Source organism: Poecile atricapillus, chromosome Z (assembly GCF_030490865.1).
Source record: "Poecile atricapillus isolate bPoeAtr1 chromosome Z, bPoeAtr1.hap1, whole genome shotgun sequence".
Classification (NCBI taxonomy): domain Eukaryota; kingdom Metazoa; phylum Chordata; class Aves; order Passeriformes; family Paridae; genus Poecile; species Poecile atricapillus.
This window is the reverse complement of record NC_081289.1, coordinates 65,615,680-65,635,574: the sequence shown is the minus strand read 5'-3', so window position 1 is coordinate 65,635,574 and position 19,895 is coordinate 65,615,680. Positions and strand designations below refer to the sequence as shown.

The window sequence follows — 19,895 nt, the reverse complement described above, 5'->3', positions numbered from 1 at the left end:
CCACTGGCTTGTAGCAGCAGTGTTATTGGGAATCAATCTTGGTTCTTTCCCCTCCTTACCTCCACTTCTGGGGTGATGATGGAATGATCTGACCCCTTTTGGGCTACAGCTGTATGTAGAGTAGCCATATGTGGAGTGTAGAGTCAGGTTTGTGGCAAAGAAATGAGTTAACTCTGGAAGGGATCCTTTGTGTCTTTTTGTTTCAGTGATGTGAGAACTACTGAGGAGGAAGCTTACTATTTCACATGAAGGAGGGATGTGTGTGATTCCCACCCTTTTCTCATGCTGCAGCAGTCAGTGTGTGCGACATGCTGCGTGTGTGTGCATCCTTGGATGGCAGATCCATGGTGTTTTTTTTTGTATTGGGCGAGGGCTGTCTGATAAGAAGTGCTGTCAAGAAGTGTAGTTGATGGACCTTGGAATATCTGGTGAAATTTGTGAGGCAGTCATGCAGTGTTCATTCATCTACCTTAGTTTCACTTATGGCTGTACCATTTGTCTGCCCAAGTCCTGTGGTGGTAATAACAGGGCTTGTGATTTTCTCCCCGACTTCTCCTTTTCCCCTCCCTTCCTTCATATTTCTTTCCTCTCATTTTCCTTCTTGCCCTCCTTCCCTCTCTCTATCTCTCTTCCCCCCTCCCCCTCCCCCCTTTCCCCCCCTCCCCGGCAAGGCTGATGGATATGCAGAGTATGTTAAGAAGGAAGCAATACTGTCACTGAGCTGATGGTGCTCAGTGACTCCTCGAGCTTCTGGCTGGTCTGTACTGCAGGAGCTTGACACCCTGACCACTGAGGCATAAAAAACAGAGAATTGGAAGCCTCAGCCTGACAGGCACTGGAGCATCCCCCAGAGAGGGTCCAGGATGTGTGTCTGTATGTGAGTGTGGGGAGGAGGCAGTGGGGATGGTGGGGGAGGAGGGCAAGACAGGAGAGGATGAAACAATGAAATGTCAGCCCATTCCCACCCACAGCCCTGCTGTAGCAGTGATAAACGTTTGGAAAGTGCTGCTGCCCACTCCATAGCATGCACAGCATCAGCATGGAATGGGCTGGGTCTGTGCAGCTCCAGGAGAATAGAAGAGGGGAGGGAGAGAGGATGGAAGGAGGGAGGAAGGGATCGAGGGAGAGGTGAGTTCTGGGACAGCTGAAAAATTAGGTGTCATGTTGTCCAAGGGGAGAATGCTCCCCCTTGGGATGGAGCTCTTGCAGGCATGCAACAGCTCACTGTGAGCTTTATTTCAGGTCTGGGGTGCTCCTGGTGCATGAGGTACAGGACACCTCTTCTGTGCACTCTGTGCAAACAGCCCACAACAGGGATATAGGCCTGTCCTGCTGTTCTGTCCACTCTGTCCCTGTGTCCTTGCATTGCACAGCTCTCAGGAAGCATGTAGCAATAAGACTCACTCCCATCTGCTTTTATGGTATGCCAGTCAGGCATCACAGCCATTTTGTGGAACAAAACCAGGGCTAAACCTTTGAAAATCTCACTTCCCTGTGGAGAGGAAAAAATGCAACCCCTGGGGAAGGTGCTGTGTGATAGCCTTCCTGTAGAAGAAGCACCCATGAAAAGATCTCTGTGTGCCACACACTGACAGGAGAATGTGACCATGACTTCAGGACTAGGAAACATTGTGACTCTCACTAGTGAATTTCCCAGATAGACTGCTGCCTTGTGCTTTTCAGGCTTGGGCAAACACCAGAAACACAGGTCTGGGCCAGAGACAAGCTGGAACAGCAGAGGGGCTGTAGAAGTAGGGAAGAATCAGGCAGGACACTGGGTAAGACAACAGCCTCAATTGTGGTGATTCAGAGGCAGAAAGGACCAGAGAGTAGCTGTTGTGTCCTGCAGGAGAGAGATGGATCCCTGACTGGTGGAAGGCAATGGGGATGCTCTTGCCAGTGGCTGCAGTATGTCAAATGCCTTCTAACATCTCTTTGGGCATTGTCAACTTCACTGTGCCTTACTCTTTTAGGATGAGCACTCTGACAGAGATAACCTTCAGGCATTGAAGTAATCTATCATCCATAGGGACAGGAACAGAGAAGCATTGTAGGTACTGTGTAATTCCCTGGGAAGAAAGGTTTGAAACAGCTCCAGTTTTCCTGGCTCAGGGTGAATTAATGCCATTCCTTAGAGGCCATAAGGAGAACCTACTCTGAGCTTGCAAAGAGTTGTTGTTGGCACAACAAGGTGTGCTGAGTGTGGAAATACTTGCTGCTGAAGACATTGGACGTTCTCTCTGTGGAAGCTGTGATGGGGAGAGAGAGTAGGTTGATCCTGGTAAGTGTAGTCTTATGTGTCAGAAGGGCTGCAGAAAAGAAACAAGGGAGAGATGCTAACAGAGACTTCCTGTAGCAGACTAGTGATAGGTTGGTCCTGCTGTCAGCACACTCGGTCTGTTCATCCTGCAATGCAGGCAGAGAAGCAGCTTGTTTTCACTGAAGCTGAATCAGGTGGAGATCAAGCCATCCTGGACCTGACCCTATGTTTTGGTTACCAGAGCATGGTCCCCTCTTCCCTGTGGCCAGTGTGCCAGCAAATGGCCTAAACCATGGCCACTCACTGGCCAGGGGACCCAGATGTGGTCTCCAGGTTGGATCTACGGATTGTATGAGACAGGAATGCTGAGCCTGAGGTGCTGAGGACATAGTGTCAGGGGTCCACTGCCTAGCTGGGGTTATGGCAGCTCCTAGGTCTGGTGTTGTGGCTACGCCAATGCCAAGGACCAAAGCAGGCAAAGGTCATGGCAAACATCTGCTGTGGCCTGTCAGCCCTCAAATCATGCCTTAGGAAACATACCCTTTCTCCTGCTATGCTGTGCTTGTATATATTTATGTGTCTTATAGATGAGAGGGTGAAGGGAAGGAGGAAGAAAGAGAGAGAAGGAAATCTGTAATTCAAGGAACATGTCCTAATAAAATAGTAGCAGTGTTGGTATTTGCATGGTGGAAGGGCCAGGTCAGAGCCCTGTGGGCTCTATTCTGAAGAGCTTGCAGCTGGAGTATGAAGCAGTGACATGTGAAGAGAACAAACAGATGAGAAGAATGGGACCTAAAGAGGAGATAAATAGCCACAATTTTTCAAGCCTTTTTTGTGCCTTTGTCTGGAGGGTTCAAATCCATCTGAAACAGATGCAAACATCCCTCTGCTTGGGTTACAGTGTTGAAGAAATATCTGGGACCATGACCACGTTCTCCATTACAGGTATCTAGAAATTGACTGGGTCATCTTCTCCTGCAGCAGAGACTTTATCTGAACAGCCCTGTCCTTGTATTGTGCTTCTCACCCTGAGTCCTGTAGGGCTGAAGAGGCAAAGGCCAGCCCCATCAATGTGTCCCAGAGGCCTCTCCATCCCTCCTCATTTCCTTGGTCCTGCAGCACGTTCAGGAGGCCTGGGCTGTGGCACAAAAAATGCACGTAAAAAATGTCTGCACCCATTTATTTAATAACTTACCCACCTATATTCCCCTTCCTCAAGGCAGAGTGTCTAGCAGTGCTTTTACTGTGGCTGCCAGTAGAGCAGAGCACACACTACCTCAGAATGGTAACTGTCATCTCAAATCAAATGACCTTTTATTCTGTCTTTGTCTCCTTAACTTAGGGAGCGAGTTTTCTGGGAGCCCATACAGCCACCCACAATATTCAACATACAACGACTCCTGGAGGTTTCCCAACCCTGGACTCCTGGGTAAGTGTTCGTCCCTGTTTTGAGAGATCAGTGCAACATGTCCAGTGTTTGTCCAACCCTGGGGTGGGCAGAATGTGTGTCCCAGTTTGTCCTCAATCATGCTTAGACACAGAGTGGGACTGCAGGACCCCATTGGGCTGCACAATTGCTCTTGGTTCGCTTTGCCAACAAGAAGACCTGCCCCAAATGTCTCCCTACTTCTGATAAAAATCCTTTCAGAGACATAGGGTATTACTGGAAAGCCATTTTTTTGAGGTTAAGGGACCCTGTTCAGACAAAACTTGTGGTGCCAGTTTGCTTATAGCCAGTTGTAAGCTCCACTGCGTCCTATGCCATTGCTGCTTGCTCTTGCATGTGCTTTGCATTTCTCCCTAACTTAGTGTTGTGTTTGCTTCCCAGTTGTGTGTATTCCCATTCCATCTCTCCTCAGCAAGGGACCACTGATACAGCCTCACTGATGTCAGCATAGTCCCTATGAGCAATGGGAGGCAGAAGCCCTGTAACTCCTGCAGGATCATGGCCCTCATGTGAAGGATAAACATAATCCATTTTACACCCCGTCAAAAGCTGGCCCACTTTGACCTTATATACATGTAGCATGCAGTAATTAGAATTTTTCCCTGCATAATTTGCATGGATGAGGTAAGTAAAATACCAATTAATTGTCATCTCTCAACACAGGAGTAGCATGCCTTAGAGATTTCCAGATTTATGGATGACAGGGCTGTTATATGTGACCTCCAGCAGCGAAATAATTTTGAATTTTTTTTGTACTTTTTTCATCCAGTTTCTTTGTTTTAAGTAATTGAGTCCCCATGTAATTGAGCCACCCAGGCAGTATTCATCATGGTTCTTGTCCTTAAACAAATCCTTCGGGAGCAATAGACAGCCTCTGCCTCTCATGCCATGGTGCTGGTATAATGCTGTTATTTGCTGTGCCACATTTAAGGGTTTGTTACCGCTTCCATCATAAATCAACAGACAGATCTTCAGCTAATATGGATGGGCATAGCTGCACAAAGCCAGGGGAGTCCCCGTGCTCAAACCTACTGTTTCCATGGCCACAGCCAGTGGTGCTGGCAGAATTTTGGTTGAGCAGCATGGAGAAGATGCTTATGCCAGAGGCAAGAGCACGCACCATGCTTTCTTCATTTCTCATTTTGCAACTCCTTTTGAATCAGGAAAGCTGTTTCAGCAATGCTCTGCATCATCGATAGGCCTGAGAAACCAGGTTTGGTGTAACTTTTTAAATTTTCCTACCAAAGTGTTAAAGAAATTAGCACGATACTAAAAATAAATGACAACTCAGCTCTCATCCTGCCCTTCTGCATGAAGACAGGGCTTTTGGAGAGGCTTCTGGGCTGTTTACTGTGTTCCTGCTGGTGGATATTCACCTCCATGAGAAGAGTGTGCACACTATATGGAGCCATCCCAGAGCCACTCCTGAGCAACCCCACAGGTGTGGGCAGTGGTCCTTCCATTCTGTCAGCAGCAGATTGCACCCATGGCCTGCTCAGCTCTTTATTTGAGATGATGGGCCTGTACTATCTCTAAGCATGCTGTCCAGAGTGTGGGCAAAGTAGGTAGGTCCCTGTGATGCCCTGAAGATGCTGGAGATGGGTAGATCTGGGTCAGCAGAAGACTTCAGACAAAAGCTGGTCATGAGACAACTGCTTGCTGCCAGGACCTTCTACCTGTGCCATTCCCGTTTTTTCTGCAATCATCCTCTTTGTATCATTCCTTTTTAGATCATGCATTCTGGGGGAAAATTCCCATTAATCTTTGACATATGAGCAGTTATGGGGATAGTATACTACTCCTCACAGCAAAGCTCGTTCTCAGGTGGAAGGAAATTTCTTCAGAAGTATTTACTCAGCAGCATGCTGTGAACATGTGTTTAAATGAGGCAAGGGCAAAAATAATCAGAGGCTATCATATTTTTCCAGAAACCGCAGCTTTCTTGAGATTGAAGTGTTTCATGCTATAATATCAATGCTGATTATTTCTTCTTTTATTTTTTTCCTGTTGGTTGGCTTCCTTATTTTTATCCTCTTCAAGATAATTTGTTCCAGCACTTAAAAACAAACAAACAAACAAACGGCAAGTTTTTTTCCTGCAGCAAGTCCTAAAGATGAACTTACCATTTCAGTTAAGTCTGGTCACAGAACTGGGGGGGGGACTGGAGAGTTTCCTGGAGAGGGAAATCCACTTTTCTGACCACAGGTAGGTCCAAATACAGTGGTATGATCTGATCTAGAATGTGTCTGCAATCAACCACAGCTTCTGGGTCAGATGTCTCTTGTGCCTTGCAGAGATTCCCCCTTTCCACAGCTCTGCCTTTGTCACTGATCCTGGAATTCCTTCTCCCTAGTGCCTCCTAATCCCACTGGTAGTTTAGGGCAAGTAGGAGTCTCTGGCAGGGACTTTAGAACCTGCCCCAAGTCTCCTTGCACACCCAGGAGGTGCTGTGTGATGAGCCTGGGCACATGCAGTGGAGAATAGGTTAATTTGAGCTATATCCAGGATGCTTCCACTCCTCTCAGGAGTATACGTGAGTGCATTTAGTAATTCTCTCCTGAGAACAAGCTCTGGCAGTATCGGCCTCAGAGCAGAAACCTTGACAAAATTAATCAGGACTGGTACATTGCCTGACACAGTTTGTTTTACAAAGTCCTGCTCCTTTCACTGAGATGAAAGTATAATACTGTAAGCACTTAGCAGCACCTACATTCAATTAATTCCCTGTGCTGGCAAGAAAGAATTGCACCACAGCAATCACAGAAGTCTGAGACTGTGAAAGAGGAGCTAAAAGGAGAACTGCCATGATTTGCAAGTGGAAAAAAGGATAGTGGGATTGAAAAATTATATTTGGGGGAGAGTAAAGAGAGAGAGATGAGAATAGTGAGAAAGCTTTGGTTTTCAGTCCCGCAGCACAGTCTTTGTGCTCTATGTGTGGAGCAGCAGGGAGTGGTGTGAGGTGGTGTGTTCAGGAGAAGGCATAACCATATTCACGCAGACACTGCGAACTGGTTGTCTGGCCCCAGCAGAACACCAGCTGCTCACCATTACCCTGCTGTCTGCTCTGCCCTTGCTTTGGTGCTTCTCACTTTTCTGCACCAGGCACCAAGCCTCTTCTGCCCCAGCTGTCATGAAACCAGCGCAGATGGGGGTCTGTGCTCCTTCCTCTCTAGGGCAGTCCCAAATGCTGTGCCCCATGGCTCCTGGGGAAGAGCAGACAATCAAGCCATGGTCCTCCAGAATGGTGAACAGAAGCAGGGGTGGAAGAAGTTAGTTTGCTCTTGCATCCTGCATCAGCCCTAGTGGCACCCACACCTCTCCTGGAGTCAGAGACATGACCAACTTTGCTGTGGGGGATGACTCAGTCCCACCTCGACCACAGCAAGAGTGAGGACAGACCCAAAGTTCCTGGAGGAATGTGCTGACAAGAGAACATAAACCCTGGCCACTTGGGTGTGTGGCTTAGTGGCTGAAGTAGGTGTTTCCATCTCAAAGCCAGGCAAAGAGTTGAGGGAAGGAACTTGGCCTTTCTTTTTTCCCCCACATTGTCCTGCGAATGACCTGCAAGCAGTACAGTTCAGGGATGCACATGGAGGCATGTGCATGAGCTCGTGGGAGGCAAATGTGCATGTCTCAGGCTCAGGCCACTACTGTTGGCACATACTGGTGCACACCAGCATAGGATCAGCTCAACATGTGCACACTAAGGACAGATAACAGCAACACTGTCTAATGAAGAAAAACAACTCAGTTTTGTGCTGGCTTGTAGCATTTGGCTCAGTCCTGTGCACTGTGAGTTCTGTTTGATGCAGTGTCCCTACTCACATGCAGATGTGGTCCCAGTGTGCTAGTTGGGAGGGTTTGGCCTCACCATTGCAGTGCCATGTCTGCCAGTGCTGGCAAGGCATCATGCAAAGGCAGGGCTTGGAGCCTCTCAATTAGGATTAGATTCAATTCCTCTGTGGGATTCTGTGGAAAGATTAGAGAACAAGTAGGCACTAGAAATGACTGTGTCAAGAAATAAATTGATGATAGTATGAATTAGAAAGGAAAAATGACAGAAGGATGGACTAGTCTGTTCTGGATGGAGGCATGGTGACAGGAAGAGTGAGTGGTTTCATTTTTCACTTTAAAAACAAGCTTCTTTGATTGTTCAGCAGAAAGGCAAACTGGCAAAATCTAACTTGAGAGAAATGTAAGGCCTTTGGAATGCATGGGAGAAATATTGGGCTTTTTGTAGCTGCATTGAGTCAGAACAGCAGTGGAGGAAGAGTGGGAAAACAAAGGCTCTGACCCCCAAAAGACCCCATTTACCCCAAAACCTCAGTAAGCACTGCATCCTGCTCTGGTGGGACCCACACACTGCTCCATGAGTCAGGCTGAAATTGTTTGGTGCTACTGGGTTCCTCCTGTGTGTTTTTCAACCCTCCACCTGAGCTGAGCTGCCATGGCTAGTGCTAATGCTGGTGCCTGGGGGGACTGGGATCTCTGCTGACCACCACCACCACTGCCTGCTTCATATTGACCTCTTGGTGCTGGGTGAGGACAACAGTTCCACCTGGCTCTTCACTGGCCTGTGAGCTGTTTTACCTCAAGGTACTGCCTGCCATGATCCCCAAAGACATCTGTGCAGTTGGATTGGTCATGAGAGGACATGGGCCAGCAAACTGGGCACCCCCAAGAGGGCAGCCCCCAAAGAACATCCCCAAAACCCCAGCTAGACATGGCATGCACATTTCAATGCACATTAACTTCTGCCTTTGCTCATTCAGAGGGGCCAGTTCAACCAGTTTCTGTGCTTTCAATGGCTTGCGTTTGGCTGGGATACAAAGTATACAGAATTTAATTTTCGAATTTTTTGTTTTACCCGTGAAAGTGGTTTTCACTGTCCTTGTGAAGCTTTTCAGTATCCTCCAGGAAATATAGTTCCTGAGGCTGGAGCTCCTTAACCTGATGTCAGTTACCTGGGAGAAAACTATCTGTCCAATCCCGGGTAGCAGTTGTGGTGCCCTCAGCAGATAACACAAGACTACGCTTGTGTAAACATAAACAGAATGATAACCTGCTGAAGGGATCTGCTTTAGCAACATTGGCTATGGCTTAAAATATTTTAACTTTTAGTAAATAAATCTAGGTCAGATTGGCCCCTGCCTAAGAGTTTGTATACAGACATCTTTGCAAGTGTTTATCCTGGCCAGTCAGTTCATGAGCTCTCTTGAATTATTCTTGTGTACAGTAAAACTATCTTTCTAGTCAGCTAGCACCACACTCCTGAAGATTGCTTTACTTTGTTTAAACCCAGGTCTCTGCCATGGGTTTGTCTGGTTTTGGATGTCTGTGTCCCTAATGATGCAACTGAGGACAGCATGAACCCTCATGTTGTGTACTAGCTCCTGTTTTGCCACAGCACAGTGCAGGAGACACATTCCAGTAGCCAAAGTCCTGTTTCTGACCCCTCAGGGCTGCAGAAGCAGAGTACTACATTCTGTGGTAGGACACTGATCATGACAAAGTCTTCTTCTCTGACTGAGTGTGCATATTGCACATACTGAGCAAGAGCAAATGCTTCCTGGGCTCTGGTTTTTGGATGCAACAGCTTGTACTCCCTTGGAAATGAAAAGCTGGAGGCTGGTGATAAAGCCTGAGTTGACCTCCTGAAGTGGCACTCTGGACAAAAGCAGCCTAGACAGAACAGCTGGGCTTGCCTGTCAGATTGATCCTGTTGGATCCGCAGTAGTGAGGTAGCCCTGCATTTTGCCAATGGTTAACAGCAGCTTTCCCTGAGCCTCCCCTTAAGAGTCTGCCTGTGTGATTCTTACTTTGTTCTTGGGCTTTTCAACCAGCAGCCCTCAAATAATCACTCAGGTCATTTTGCAGTGAAAAGCAAAGCATTTATCTGGAGGCTGTACAACAAGAGGAGGTGGCAGGAGGTTCTCCAGCCTCACCGAGGGGAAGTCTTTGTGCTCAGCATAGAGCATGTTACCAACAGCACAAGGCATGCCAACTGGGCTCTCCTTCCAGCTCCAGAGGGTGTGTAGGGCCATGGTGGTAGAACAACTGGGGCACTGCCTCACTCAGGCTATGCCCAAGAGCTGGGCAATCACTGGATCTGAAGGAGCAGTCCTTGCTAGAGTCTGGAATGGGAAGTGAACAACCAAAAAATTCACCTTTGGCTTCACTGCCAATGATGCTTTTCTAAGGGGTTCACAGTCCCCTGAGCTCTAGTGGCATCACCTTTTCCTGGTGGGGACAGTTCCTCTTGTGTTACTGAAGCAGCAGAAGTCACTGCCTCTGCAGCAAGATACATCCAGGACTGTGAAGACCCTTGACAATGTCTGATAGACTGCTGTCCCATGTGTGTTGAAGGCAGGGAGCTTAGGATGGAAGGCAGCTCTCAGACAGGGCCACTCATGAAAACCCTACAGCCCTGACTACTCCAGAGCTGTTACTCGCATTGGCTCGTTGTTGCTCATCCAAACCTCTCTGATGGTCTTGGATGCATGTGGCTGAGTACAGGTCTTTCCAGGAGAGTTCTTCAACACTGTGATGTGCCTTACATCCCATGCATGTGCAAGTGGTAGCTTGCAGACCAAACTGGTAGCACCTTGAAGAGACAAAACTCCCTTCTTAGGATGGGTCAGAATTGGTTTCATTGCAGGTGTGCTTGGAAGGTTTCTTAAAACTGGTGCTGGCTGGACAGATTGGTGTCTCTCTGGATCCCAGTCAAAGACTCTTCCTCATTCAAACAAATAGTCCAGGTTCCTGGTGATCATTGGGTAATCATCCTACCTACCAGTGCTTAACCCTGCAGGAAAGAGATATTTTTTGGGCCTCTTCCTGTAAACAAGTGCTTTCATTGAAATATTTTTAATGCTTTGGGGTTCAACCTTCTCCTTTTTAAAGGAGGCAGAAAATTAAAGAAGTCAGAGTATGGTAGTGTGTTGGGGTTGGAGTATCTTGACTTCCTGTTCTGAAAAGTAATTAACTTTTTTTGGTGAAGTAAATGAAGTTGATGTTTTGAGTGAAGGAGTGGAAGAAGGTATCAAACACCAGGCAACAATGCAAAGCATTGTTCTTTGTAGCCTTCTTCTCATGCAGAATGCATGAATGCAATTTTCATTCTATTTACCCAACCTTTATTGAAGCTTTGCTGGAGAGGTCTCTGACACCCATTGTCAGAGCAAAGCTGGCACCTTTCCACCTTTGTCTTCCTCACAGTGGTCTCATTTCTCACAGGCTCCCCCTACTACTACAGCACCACAGCCCGTGGAGCAGCTGCACCAGCTGCTGCTGCTGCCTATGACCGCCACTGACGCCGGAGCTCAGGGCATCGGCACTGACAGCACGTGTGTCTGGGACAACCGTGACGAGTCATCTTGCTGCCACCATGCCAGCCACTCCAAAAGGGAAAGAGAAAGTACCTAGTAGGAACATCATAATTGAAATTTTGCTCTTTAAGCTTGTTGAACTGATTATTGTATTTTTAAATCTGGTTGGGTCCTGAATCAAACAGAGAAACAGGAGGAAGTGGTACTCCTGAAGCTCTGTGTGGTTAAAAATGTGTGGTAGCTTCATGTTCTTCGCAGCCGGCTGGCTACTGCTTTAATCGCCTGTGGGTGCCATGGCTGTATCTGGGGATAAGGAAGAGATGTGAGCAGCTCCCCTTGGGGCAGCTCCCTCTTGCTGCACACTGAAACAGGCTGTGAGACTCAAGGCAATTTTCTTTTCTTATTTTTTTTCTTTTATTTTTTTTTTTAATTTTTTTTTGTTTGTTTTTTGTTTTGTGTGTGGCAAAGAAAAAATCAGTCTGCTCAATTTTACGCAAGCACACCAGTGTAAATATTTGCTTGTTTGTATTACTGTAAGAGTAGCTTAAGCATAAACAGCAACATTGTACAAGTATGAACTCAAAACACATCCAAAAGTGTGTTTTGGAAACTGGTGCACTGATTCAAAGAACTCAGTAAGCTTTAAGCAACTTTGAACCAGGTTAACACTCATCGTGGCTGTATTTTGGCTGATGTTGTTTCTATATAGAGCATCTTATTTGACAGTTGTGTGTGATCATGCTATATGCTGGTATCAAACACATGGGCAACTGGAAAGACATAGGCAATTTTGTGATACTTTACTGCTTAATATTAATTTTATGTTCATTTGTCATCATACTAAACACTGAAACAAATTCACTGGTTTCAAGATAAGCAGCACCCAGGAAGGAATTCCTAAATAACAGTTGACACCTTACATATATCTGTATAGATTGTGTGCTAAATCCCAGTCATGAAAACCCTGAGAGGAAGGCAAAGAAGTACTGTGGTTGTGATTTTTATGTGCATGTATTGAGCAGGGTGTACCAGACATGAGGGCAGCTGCACTCACTTTCCAAGCCAAGCTGAAGGAGAAAGTATTTGTTTCCAGGTGTCTGTACATTTCTGTGAAGGCATTGCAGATTGTAGTCCTGTGGGGACCGAGGGGAATTTTGCCCTGCTAATTCCATGTTTCTTCCCTTCTACTTGAATAGGAAGCACTAATAGTCACATGTTTCAATGTGCACCTTGTGGGGGGCTAAATTATGAGAGCAGAGCAGCTACAAATGACCACTAAGCAGCTACATCAATCACTGCCTCTCCATGGAGCCAGGACAACTGCTGATGTCTCCCTGAAGCCTCCCCCTACCCCAGACTAAGGCAACGACAACCTTAGCCACATAAGGACGATGGGCATAACCCCATCCCTTCCCTCCTGGGGGCAGTGGAGAAGCTCCCTGGTCCTGTTGAGATGAAGACCTGGCTGAAGCCTCCTTACTCCCAACTCAACCATCCTCATCCATCCAGAGTTGTCTGGGCCCTGCTGAGGGGTCTGTTGGTGCTTGGCTGCAGGAGAAAGGTTGTTGGTGTCAAACTTCAGAGGCACTCCTGTAGAGGAATATTCAAGCAGGTATTCACCAGGTTCCAGCTGTACAAAAATTTCTCTGGCAGCTCCTGAGTTAACACTATTCTCTCTCCTCCCTTCCCAAGTCATCACTTGTGCTGCATATCTGGTATCTGTAGTGGCCATCTATCTGCTGAGAGATTCCCTCACCCACTCCAGTAGCATCTTTTCATGGTATGGAAATGCAGCCATCACTTCCAAGTTTCCAGGGCAGAAGTGTTCCAATCCTTAGCAGCCATGTCCCACCAGCTCAGTGACATTTCAGCATGTTGTTCACAGATCCCATCAGAGATTTTAGCCAGCCTTTTAAGCTAACCTAGAAATTAGCTTTGAGACAAACTTACCAGTGAGATGAGTGCCACTTTTAATCTTTCAGCAATTAATTACTGATACACATCTGTTTTAACAAAAGACAAATAATAGCAAGGAAGATTTACACAAGGAACCTTCTGAAACCCTGCTTTGGGTTCATACCTAACTGCATACCCATGATTGCTTGCATTCCTTGGACTGGAAAGGGCACTCCTGTCCCCATGTGCAAGAGTCTGGCCGAAGTGTGTGCACAGTCTCCACTCTGAACACATGCACCTTCTCTGTGAGTTCAGAAGGGGATGTGTCTGTCCAGTGCCTTTGCTGAAGAGATGAGAAACAAGCGTTTGACCACTGGTGCTGCTGATGTATTTAGAGCAGAGGTATGCTGAATTACACCAGCTGTTGGGACATCATCAGGCTTGGCTAAAACAGGTCTGTGTGCTCAGTGAGGGAGCTGCAGCTCATTGGCATGTGGGTCCTTCACCCACTCTGCCTACTCTTCTGCAACCACATTTCCTCAACAGCATGGACTGTGTGACATACATTAATTCAGGTGATGTTGAGAGGACCAAACATGAGATTTCAGCAGATGTTACCATATTCATGCCAAAAGTGCTTGTAGTTGGGCTGGGGACTTCAGAAAGGCATGACAGGTATGTTTTCTCCAAATTATGGTTGTGTGGATGCCACTGGCGGAAGTGACCTAAAGGCACAAGGCTTTCATCACAGCAGCCCTTGGCCTGCCAGGCATGGTGGTGGGCTCTATCCCAGGGACTCTGTGGATGCATAGGCAGCTGCTTAGGGGAAACCCAGAACTCCCACCCTTGCACATGCAAAGCAGGGATTTGTGCCTGACGCACCTCCTAAACCATGGCAGCCATTGCTCACTCACATCTGCTGGGACATCTTTCTATCATAAACAGCCAGTACAAGTTAGCCCATGGAGTATTCATGCCATGCTGCTGGAAAAGGTGCTTCTCGACAGTACTTTCTGGTTTTGGGAATATTTCACCTGAGATTTACAAACTGCTTTTGTCAGGAAGACTTTCTGACCATAGTCTTCACTGTGGGAATCCTCCTCCTTGGGGAGCATGTTTGAAAGGCACTTTTGGTAGAAGGTGGTCATCTGTGGAGGACAGAGCATTGCCTGCCTCTATCTATCCTCTGTGGCCTCACTATTTCATGGGGGAGGGGTTACAGGCTGAGGCAGAGACAGTAAGCAAATGACCCTCAGGGGCTGCAAAGAGGGGAGAGAGACAGCCCAGTGCTAGGGTTTGGGGAATCCTGCTAATCCTTTACTCAGGTGGGATGCCCTGCAGAGCAGTGAATCATTACTAAACCCTTGTGGAAATCAATCCCACAAAGTGCCTTCAGGCAGTTTCAGCACTGAACTCCGTCATACACTTGGTTAGATGAAGGGTTTTCCAGAACTTGACACTCCAGCAATAATTTTATCAAATACATTGCTGACACAGGCTGAGAAATTAAATCTGAGAGGTGGAGAGGGACAATGCTGCTGTAAAACTAAATCAATGGAGGCTGGAGCCAGGATTGCATGAACTGACTTGTTGAGGAAATCTTCAGTAAAACGCTGTCAGACCATGACCATAAAGAAGACACAAAATGTTGTGATCATTAAGTTTGTTTATAATGTATGTCTGAAGGTTCAATTATGGAGATATTATTGTTAGGCAGCTCTACTAGTAGACTGCAGAGCTCTGGATGTCTCAGGACTGGATCAACGGATCAAAAGTTTTCTTTGATCACTGTTGAATTATAAAAACGCTCAGGGCTCTGGTGTCATGGGGCCAGAGAGCGATTGTTCATTCTGAGATGTCTGAGAAGTTCGCTGATTGGACTGGCAGGTGTTAGGACAACATTGATGCTTGGGCACTTGGGAAAGAGGTGGCGAGAAAAGAAACAGCACCAGAGTACATGAAGCTCACAGTCTGTCACCCCTCCGTGACTCCCTGTGATTGTACTCTTGGTGCTGTAGTGAGAGCAGCGCAGTGGGAGAGAGCAGCATGGTGGGTGAGGGAGGTGAGACAGCCTCACCGTGCCAGGACTTAGCAGTTGATGAATGCTTTGTCATGCTGGTCTTAGCTAATGTGGTTATATTCCTGGTTTTTTTTTTATTTTTCTTTAATTTATGTATTTTATACATCCTTCAGTATGGAGGCAAGAGGAAGCTCTGTTAAGATCTTGCTTATTTCCAGATGCGGGTACCCATAGCTTCAAGAACTGTGGCCTCTAGCAGGGTCAATTTGTGTAGCTGTCACTGGCTGCAACATGGCTCTGACCAAGTGTCCTTCCTGGTACTGTGCTCTTTTCTGCATGCATGTGCCACAGGGAAGCATATGAGGCCCAAGAGGCAGCACAGCACTAGGCTGACCCATCCCAAGACTCTGTCCCAGCAAACTCTGGAAAAACCTGTTTTTTCTTCTGGATTCATTGATGAGATGTTAGAGGACCGACAGCTCTTGGCTAAGGTGCCCTGAAGTCTTGCTAAGTGTGCAACTGATGGTCAGATGTGGGTGTTGTTAGGCAGAGCCAGGTCAGGCAGCCTGCACTGACGGAGGCACTGGGCACACGTTCCGAGCTGCAGCCAACTGTCACTCTACTCTGGAGGCAGAGTGCTCAGTAGTGACACAAGGCTGGGGATGCTAGCTAGGAAGCCCTGTAGTTCCTCAGACCTGCTCTTGTCACAGGTACATGTTACCACAGTATGAGAAAAGGATGTGAAAGGATCAAAATCAGTTAGTGTTCTTTTTTTGGTTGAGCTAATGAGACTTGACATGCAAATACTGAATGAAAAGCATGTCAAAGTGGTGCCTGGATTGCTCACCTTGGCAACACAGCTGCCAGCTCCAGCAGTGGTCTCACTCACCAGTCCTGTGAAACGCTCACAAAATGCAGAGGCTCCAGGGTGGAAGCCAGACTGAAAGGACTGAGCTAGGCACAGCTACAGCCTTGCCAGGTGGGCAGGCATGTAGGGATTGCTGTCCACACACTTTTATGTGTAGGCACACTTGAGTATCTCAGAAGTTTGCAGGGTTTGTGGAGAGGTGGATCCTAGTCCTGCATCAGCCCCAGACACCACCTAGCCAGACCACTGTGTCCAAGGTCTCTGGCTCTGCCTTGTCTAAATGAAGTGGGAAAAATGGCCAGTGGGCATTTAGACCTGCCTTTCCCTTTGCTCAGCCTCCTGTGGGAAAAAATCTTGTCCTGGTTTTTCACTTTGTGTAGTGGCCTTTGTACATTCTGAAATTACAGAGAATCATTTCATTGCAAATAGAATTCCTTTCCAAGAAAAAGAAAAGAACAATTTTTTTTTTCTTATAGACAAACTATGTATTAGGGACTTCTAGCATCAAAGAAATACATATCTATTGTATCCACCAAAGTCTGCAATGCCTGCATTGAACCTTACTTCTTTAAAAAGAGAGGAAAGAGAGGGAGAAAAATAAAAGCCTCCTCACCTTGAAAAGTACATACAAACAAAAAAATAACTTACAAAAAAAATCCTAAAAATAACTGTTGAATTGCCTTTGAAAGTAGGGGATAACATCTGTTGCAAAACAGATGAAAAAATGCTTCTTAAAATGTGTATGTTTTGTATTCTTTTTTTCTAGTAGGAAAAGAACAAACTTGAAATCTTGGTGTTTTTTCCTTAGTGCTGTGTGTTGCTTTTGTGTGTTATAATATTTGAATGTAATTACAGCAGTGCCAATTTGCCAAAGACGTCAAACATTATTTTGGGGATTATGTTTTGGGTTTTGTTTTGGGTAGCAAAAAGGGAGGTGGACTGGGGACCTGGGGTGGGTCAAAGGCATGGGTCAAAAAAAAGGGGCCGTTTGAAGGGGTTTTTTTGGGGTTTTGTTTTGTTTTTTTTTTTTTCCTGTTAATACTGGAATTTGTGATTTTATTCTAAGTTAAATGGTTGACTGCAACACTTTTTATTTTTAGATTAGTTGAAGAAACATGCAATAAGATTGGCGTAGTTCAATATCTGTGTGTCTTTTCATGAGAGTGACTGTTACTTGTGGACATTTGGTTTTATGTAACCTTTATGTGAGATAATTATTTGTAAATATTTACCATAATTTTATTGGTTCCTAAAATAAAAGTAATTTTTTTAAGTTCAAAATGCCTGCTTTCACTCTTGTCGTCACCTTGTGTCCCGCCTTTCTAGGGAAAAAAATTTACCAGGTAGTTGCATTTGAAGCAGGACATTGGAGGCCCTCATGAAAAAGCATCCATCAGATATGGTCAGGCATTGCAGCCTGGTGTCATTGGACACCCTCCCCCACTGCAGCGTTGTTGGACCCAATAAAGGTGCTCCATGCTGTGGCAGAGCCACCACAAAATGATGAGGTCAGTGGTTGTGAAGAGTGTCAGGTCCTCAAGTGTTTTTGGTCCTGTGGGCAGATTGTTCTCCCACAAAGCAGAAGCACCCTCCAAGACAACCTGAGATGCAAGATGGAACGCTTTGCTGGAGACTGGAGTCAGGTACTGTTCAGAAGAACCTGAAGGCATGGCTTCTGTCTGAAGATCACTGTGGTTTGGCTGAGGCCTTCCCTGCATTGCAGCCGGGCTCTGCTGTACTGTGCTGCTGCTCAACCATTCCTCTGTAAGAGAGCCTCTGGCTGCTGAGGGAAAGTGATTCCCAGATATAGGGACTTCTGCCCCAGCAGTCTTTTTGTTCCAAGACAAAATCTCTTGTCCAGTGTAGGACAGATGGGAAGAGTCTCAACGTCTGCCCATGTAAGTGCTGGCCACCAGCAGAAACAGGGTTGCACTGGGCCCTGGAGGGTGGGAAAACTCTCCTTGCCCCTGCCTTTGAGTCCATTCTGGCTGTGTCATGAAATGCCTGTGCTGACATGTATATATATACCATTAGTAGCTGGGAAAATGTTGCTAACCTCTACTGACATATAACCCTATTTTAAAAATGAGCTATGGCTAATGATTGATGAATAATCTATTCTCAATGTGTTACATATAAATGTATCTACATCCAGATGCTCAGGCAAACTTGAGGGTTGCTTTGTGCTCTTTCTGATGCTTTTTCAAGCTCGTATTTCTCTCCACCTGCCATCTCATGGCAGCACCTCTGTCCTCTAAGGGCATGCATGTCCTTAACACTGCTGTCTGGTCTGTGTGGCCAGAGCCAAATCTCTTGTGTAGCCTTCAGGTGTAAGAAATGTTCTTGGACCATCAGCATAGGTGTCCCGCATGCATTGGCAAATTCTGTCACACCGTTTGCCCAAGCATGGGGTTTATGAAACAACAACAAGGAAATGGCTATTTTGTTTGACATCAGCTTGTGTTTGACCTGAGCTATTGTACTCTCTGTGTGAATTTTAACACCATTCTAGCAACTGAGATTACAGTTTTTAATTAATAGAGTCACAGCATGGTTTAGGTTCGAAGACACCTTTAAGACCATCTTGTTCTATCCTCCTGCCATGGGCAGGGATGTGTTCCACTAGACCATGTTGCTTAATGTCCCAACAAACTGATGTAATTGATATAAAGGGAATGACAGTGAAGGTGTCCAGAATTTCCACCCTCACATTTTCTGAATTGCTAATGATTTACTGATGGTGTTACGTGTACCCCATGTAACTGGGATGGAGTTACTTACCTTCACAACAGCAAGAATAGTGCTGTGCTCTGGATTTGTGGCTGAAACAGGGTTGATAACACATCAAAAACTGGCTCTTACTGAGCAAACCAGCATAGCATCAAGAGTCAGAGAGGAACCTTGGATGGGCAAAAAGCTGATACAGGGGCAACTGAGGAGGGCTGATACCAACTGACCAAAGGGATGTCTGTGCAATATAGTGCCATACTCATCAGAAGAAACTGGGGAGGGAGTTTCTCCAAAGCAAATGGTGCTTAGGGACTGGCTATCACTATCACTATTAAACAAAAGGCTACCTGAACACTGAGCTGTTGACTGTGTTAAATTCTCCACAGCAATGCACTCCTTATAATAAATATTAACATTGATATTGACAGTTAAAGTCCTCCAGGAAACTCAGGACAATGAGTTTGTGTCCTGGTACCATACATTTCAGTTTTAAACCTGAGAAGTAGAACTCACAGAACTTTTCACAATTCAGTATATAATTGTAGATAAATAAATTCACAGTCATTGGATTCATAGATGATGGGCAGAGAGAGGCAGAATTAAGTAAACCAGCAGCATACATCCAGTATTTACTTGATGACCAGCAGGCTCCACTTTGGGAAGAAGCCTGCACTCTGTACTGGCAGCATAAAGTGGGGATGCTTCCATGCAGTTGTATTTCAGATAACGGAGTGCACTTAAGAAGACCAAGTGCTCAAAAGTCAGTTTTCTGTAACTGCCCAGTTCATCCAGCCAGGCTGGACATGGTGCAAATTGCTCCACCCCTGTTGCTTCTCTCCTTATGTCCTGATGTATTCTCCCATGCACCATATGCACCTTACACCTATTTGGGATGCACAGCTTTTGGAATAGCCCTTCACATCCCCCACCCTATGTAGACCGAAGCAACAACCACCCAGTGCCACTGCCCGCCTCATTATTGTGAGCTGGTGTTTGCTATCGTCGTTTTTCACTGTGGGAAACTGTGTGGAGTTCCTCAAAAATTGATGTTCAGGAACGAAATTAAGCCAAACAAGGCAAACATAGTATCTGAGAACTGCTTATTTGTAATGAAAAAACAAAAAGACAAGGAGTTGTTTAAACCAAGGAGGGCTAGAAAAGACAGGAAGAAAGGAAGGGAAATGGGAAATGAGTTGGAGAGAGGGGAAAGAGAGGGGCAGAGGCAGAGGGAAAGGGAGCATTACCACCAGAGGCCGGGGAATGCTGTCGATGTCCCCAAGGTGGGGGCTGCGCAAGCTGCCTGCCTGTGGACGGCTTCTGCGGCAGCGGGTTACTGGATACGAGGT

General features: G+C 46.3%; 1 protein-coding gene across 3 annotated transcripts in view; it reads left to right on the top strand.

The window, feature by feature from the left end:
* The window catches only part of PAX5 (paired box 5), a 130,158-nt gene extending 119,131 nt beyond the window's left edge, over window positions 1-11,027 (top strand). For 2 of the 3 annotated variants that reach the window (XM_058864675.1, XM_058864676.1), the window contains exons 9-10: window positions 3,603-3,689; window positions 10,944-11,027. In XM_058864675.1, the coding sequence (XP_058720658.1) occupies window positions 3,603-3,689; window positions 10,944-11,020 (164 nt within the window). In that variant the 3' untranslated portion in view covers window positions 11,021-11,027. The remainder of the gene's footprint in view (window positions 1-3,602; window positions 3,690-10,943) is intronic. The other variant, XM_058864677.1, reaches the window with a different exon arrangement.
* The last annotated feature ends 8,868 nt before the right edge of the window (window positions 11,028-19,895 follow it).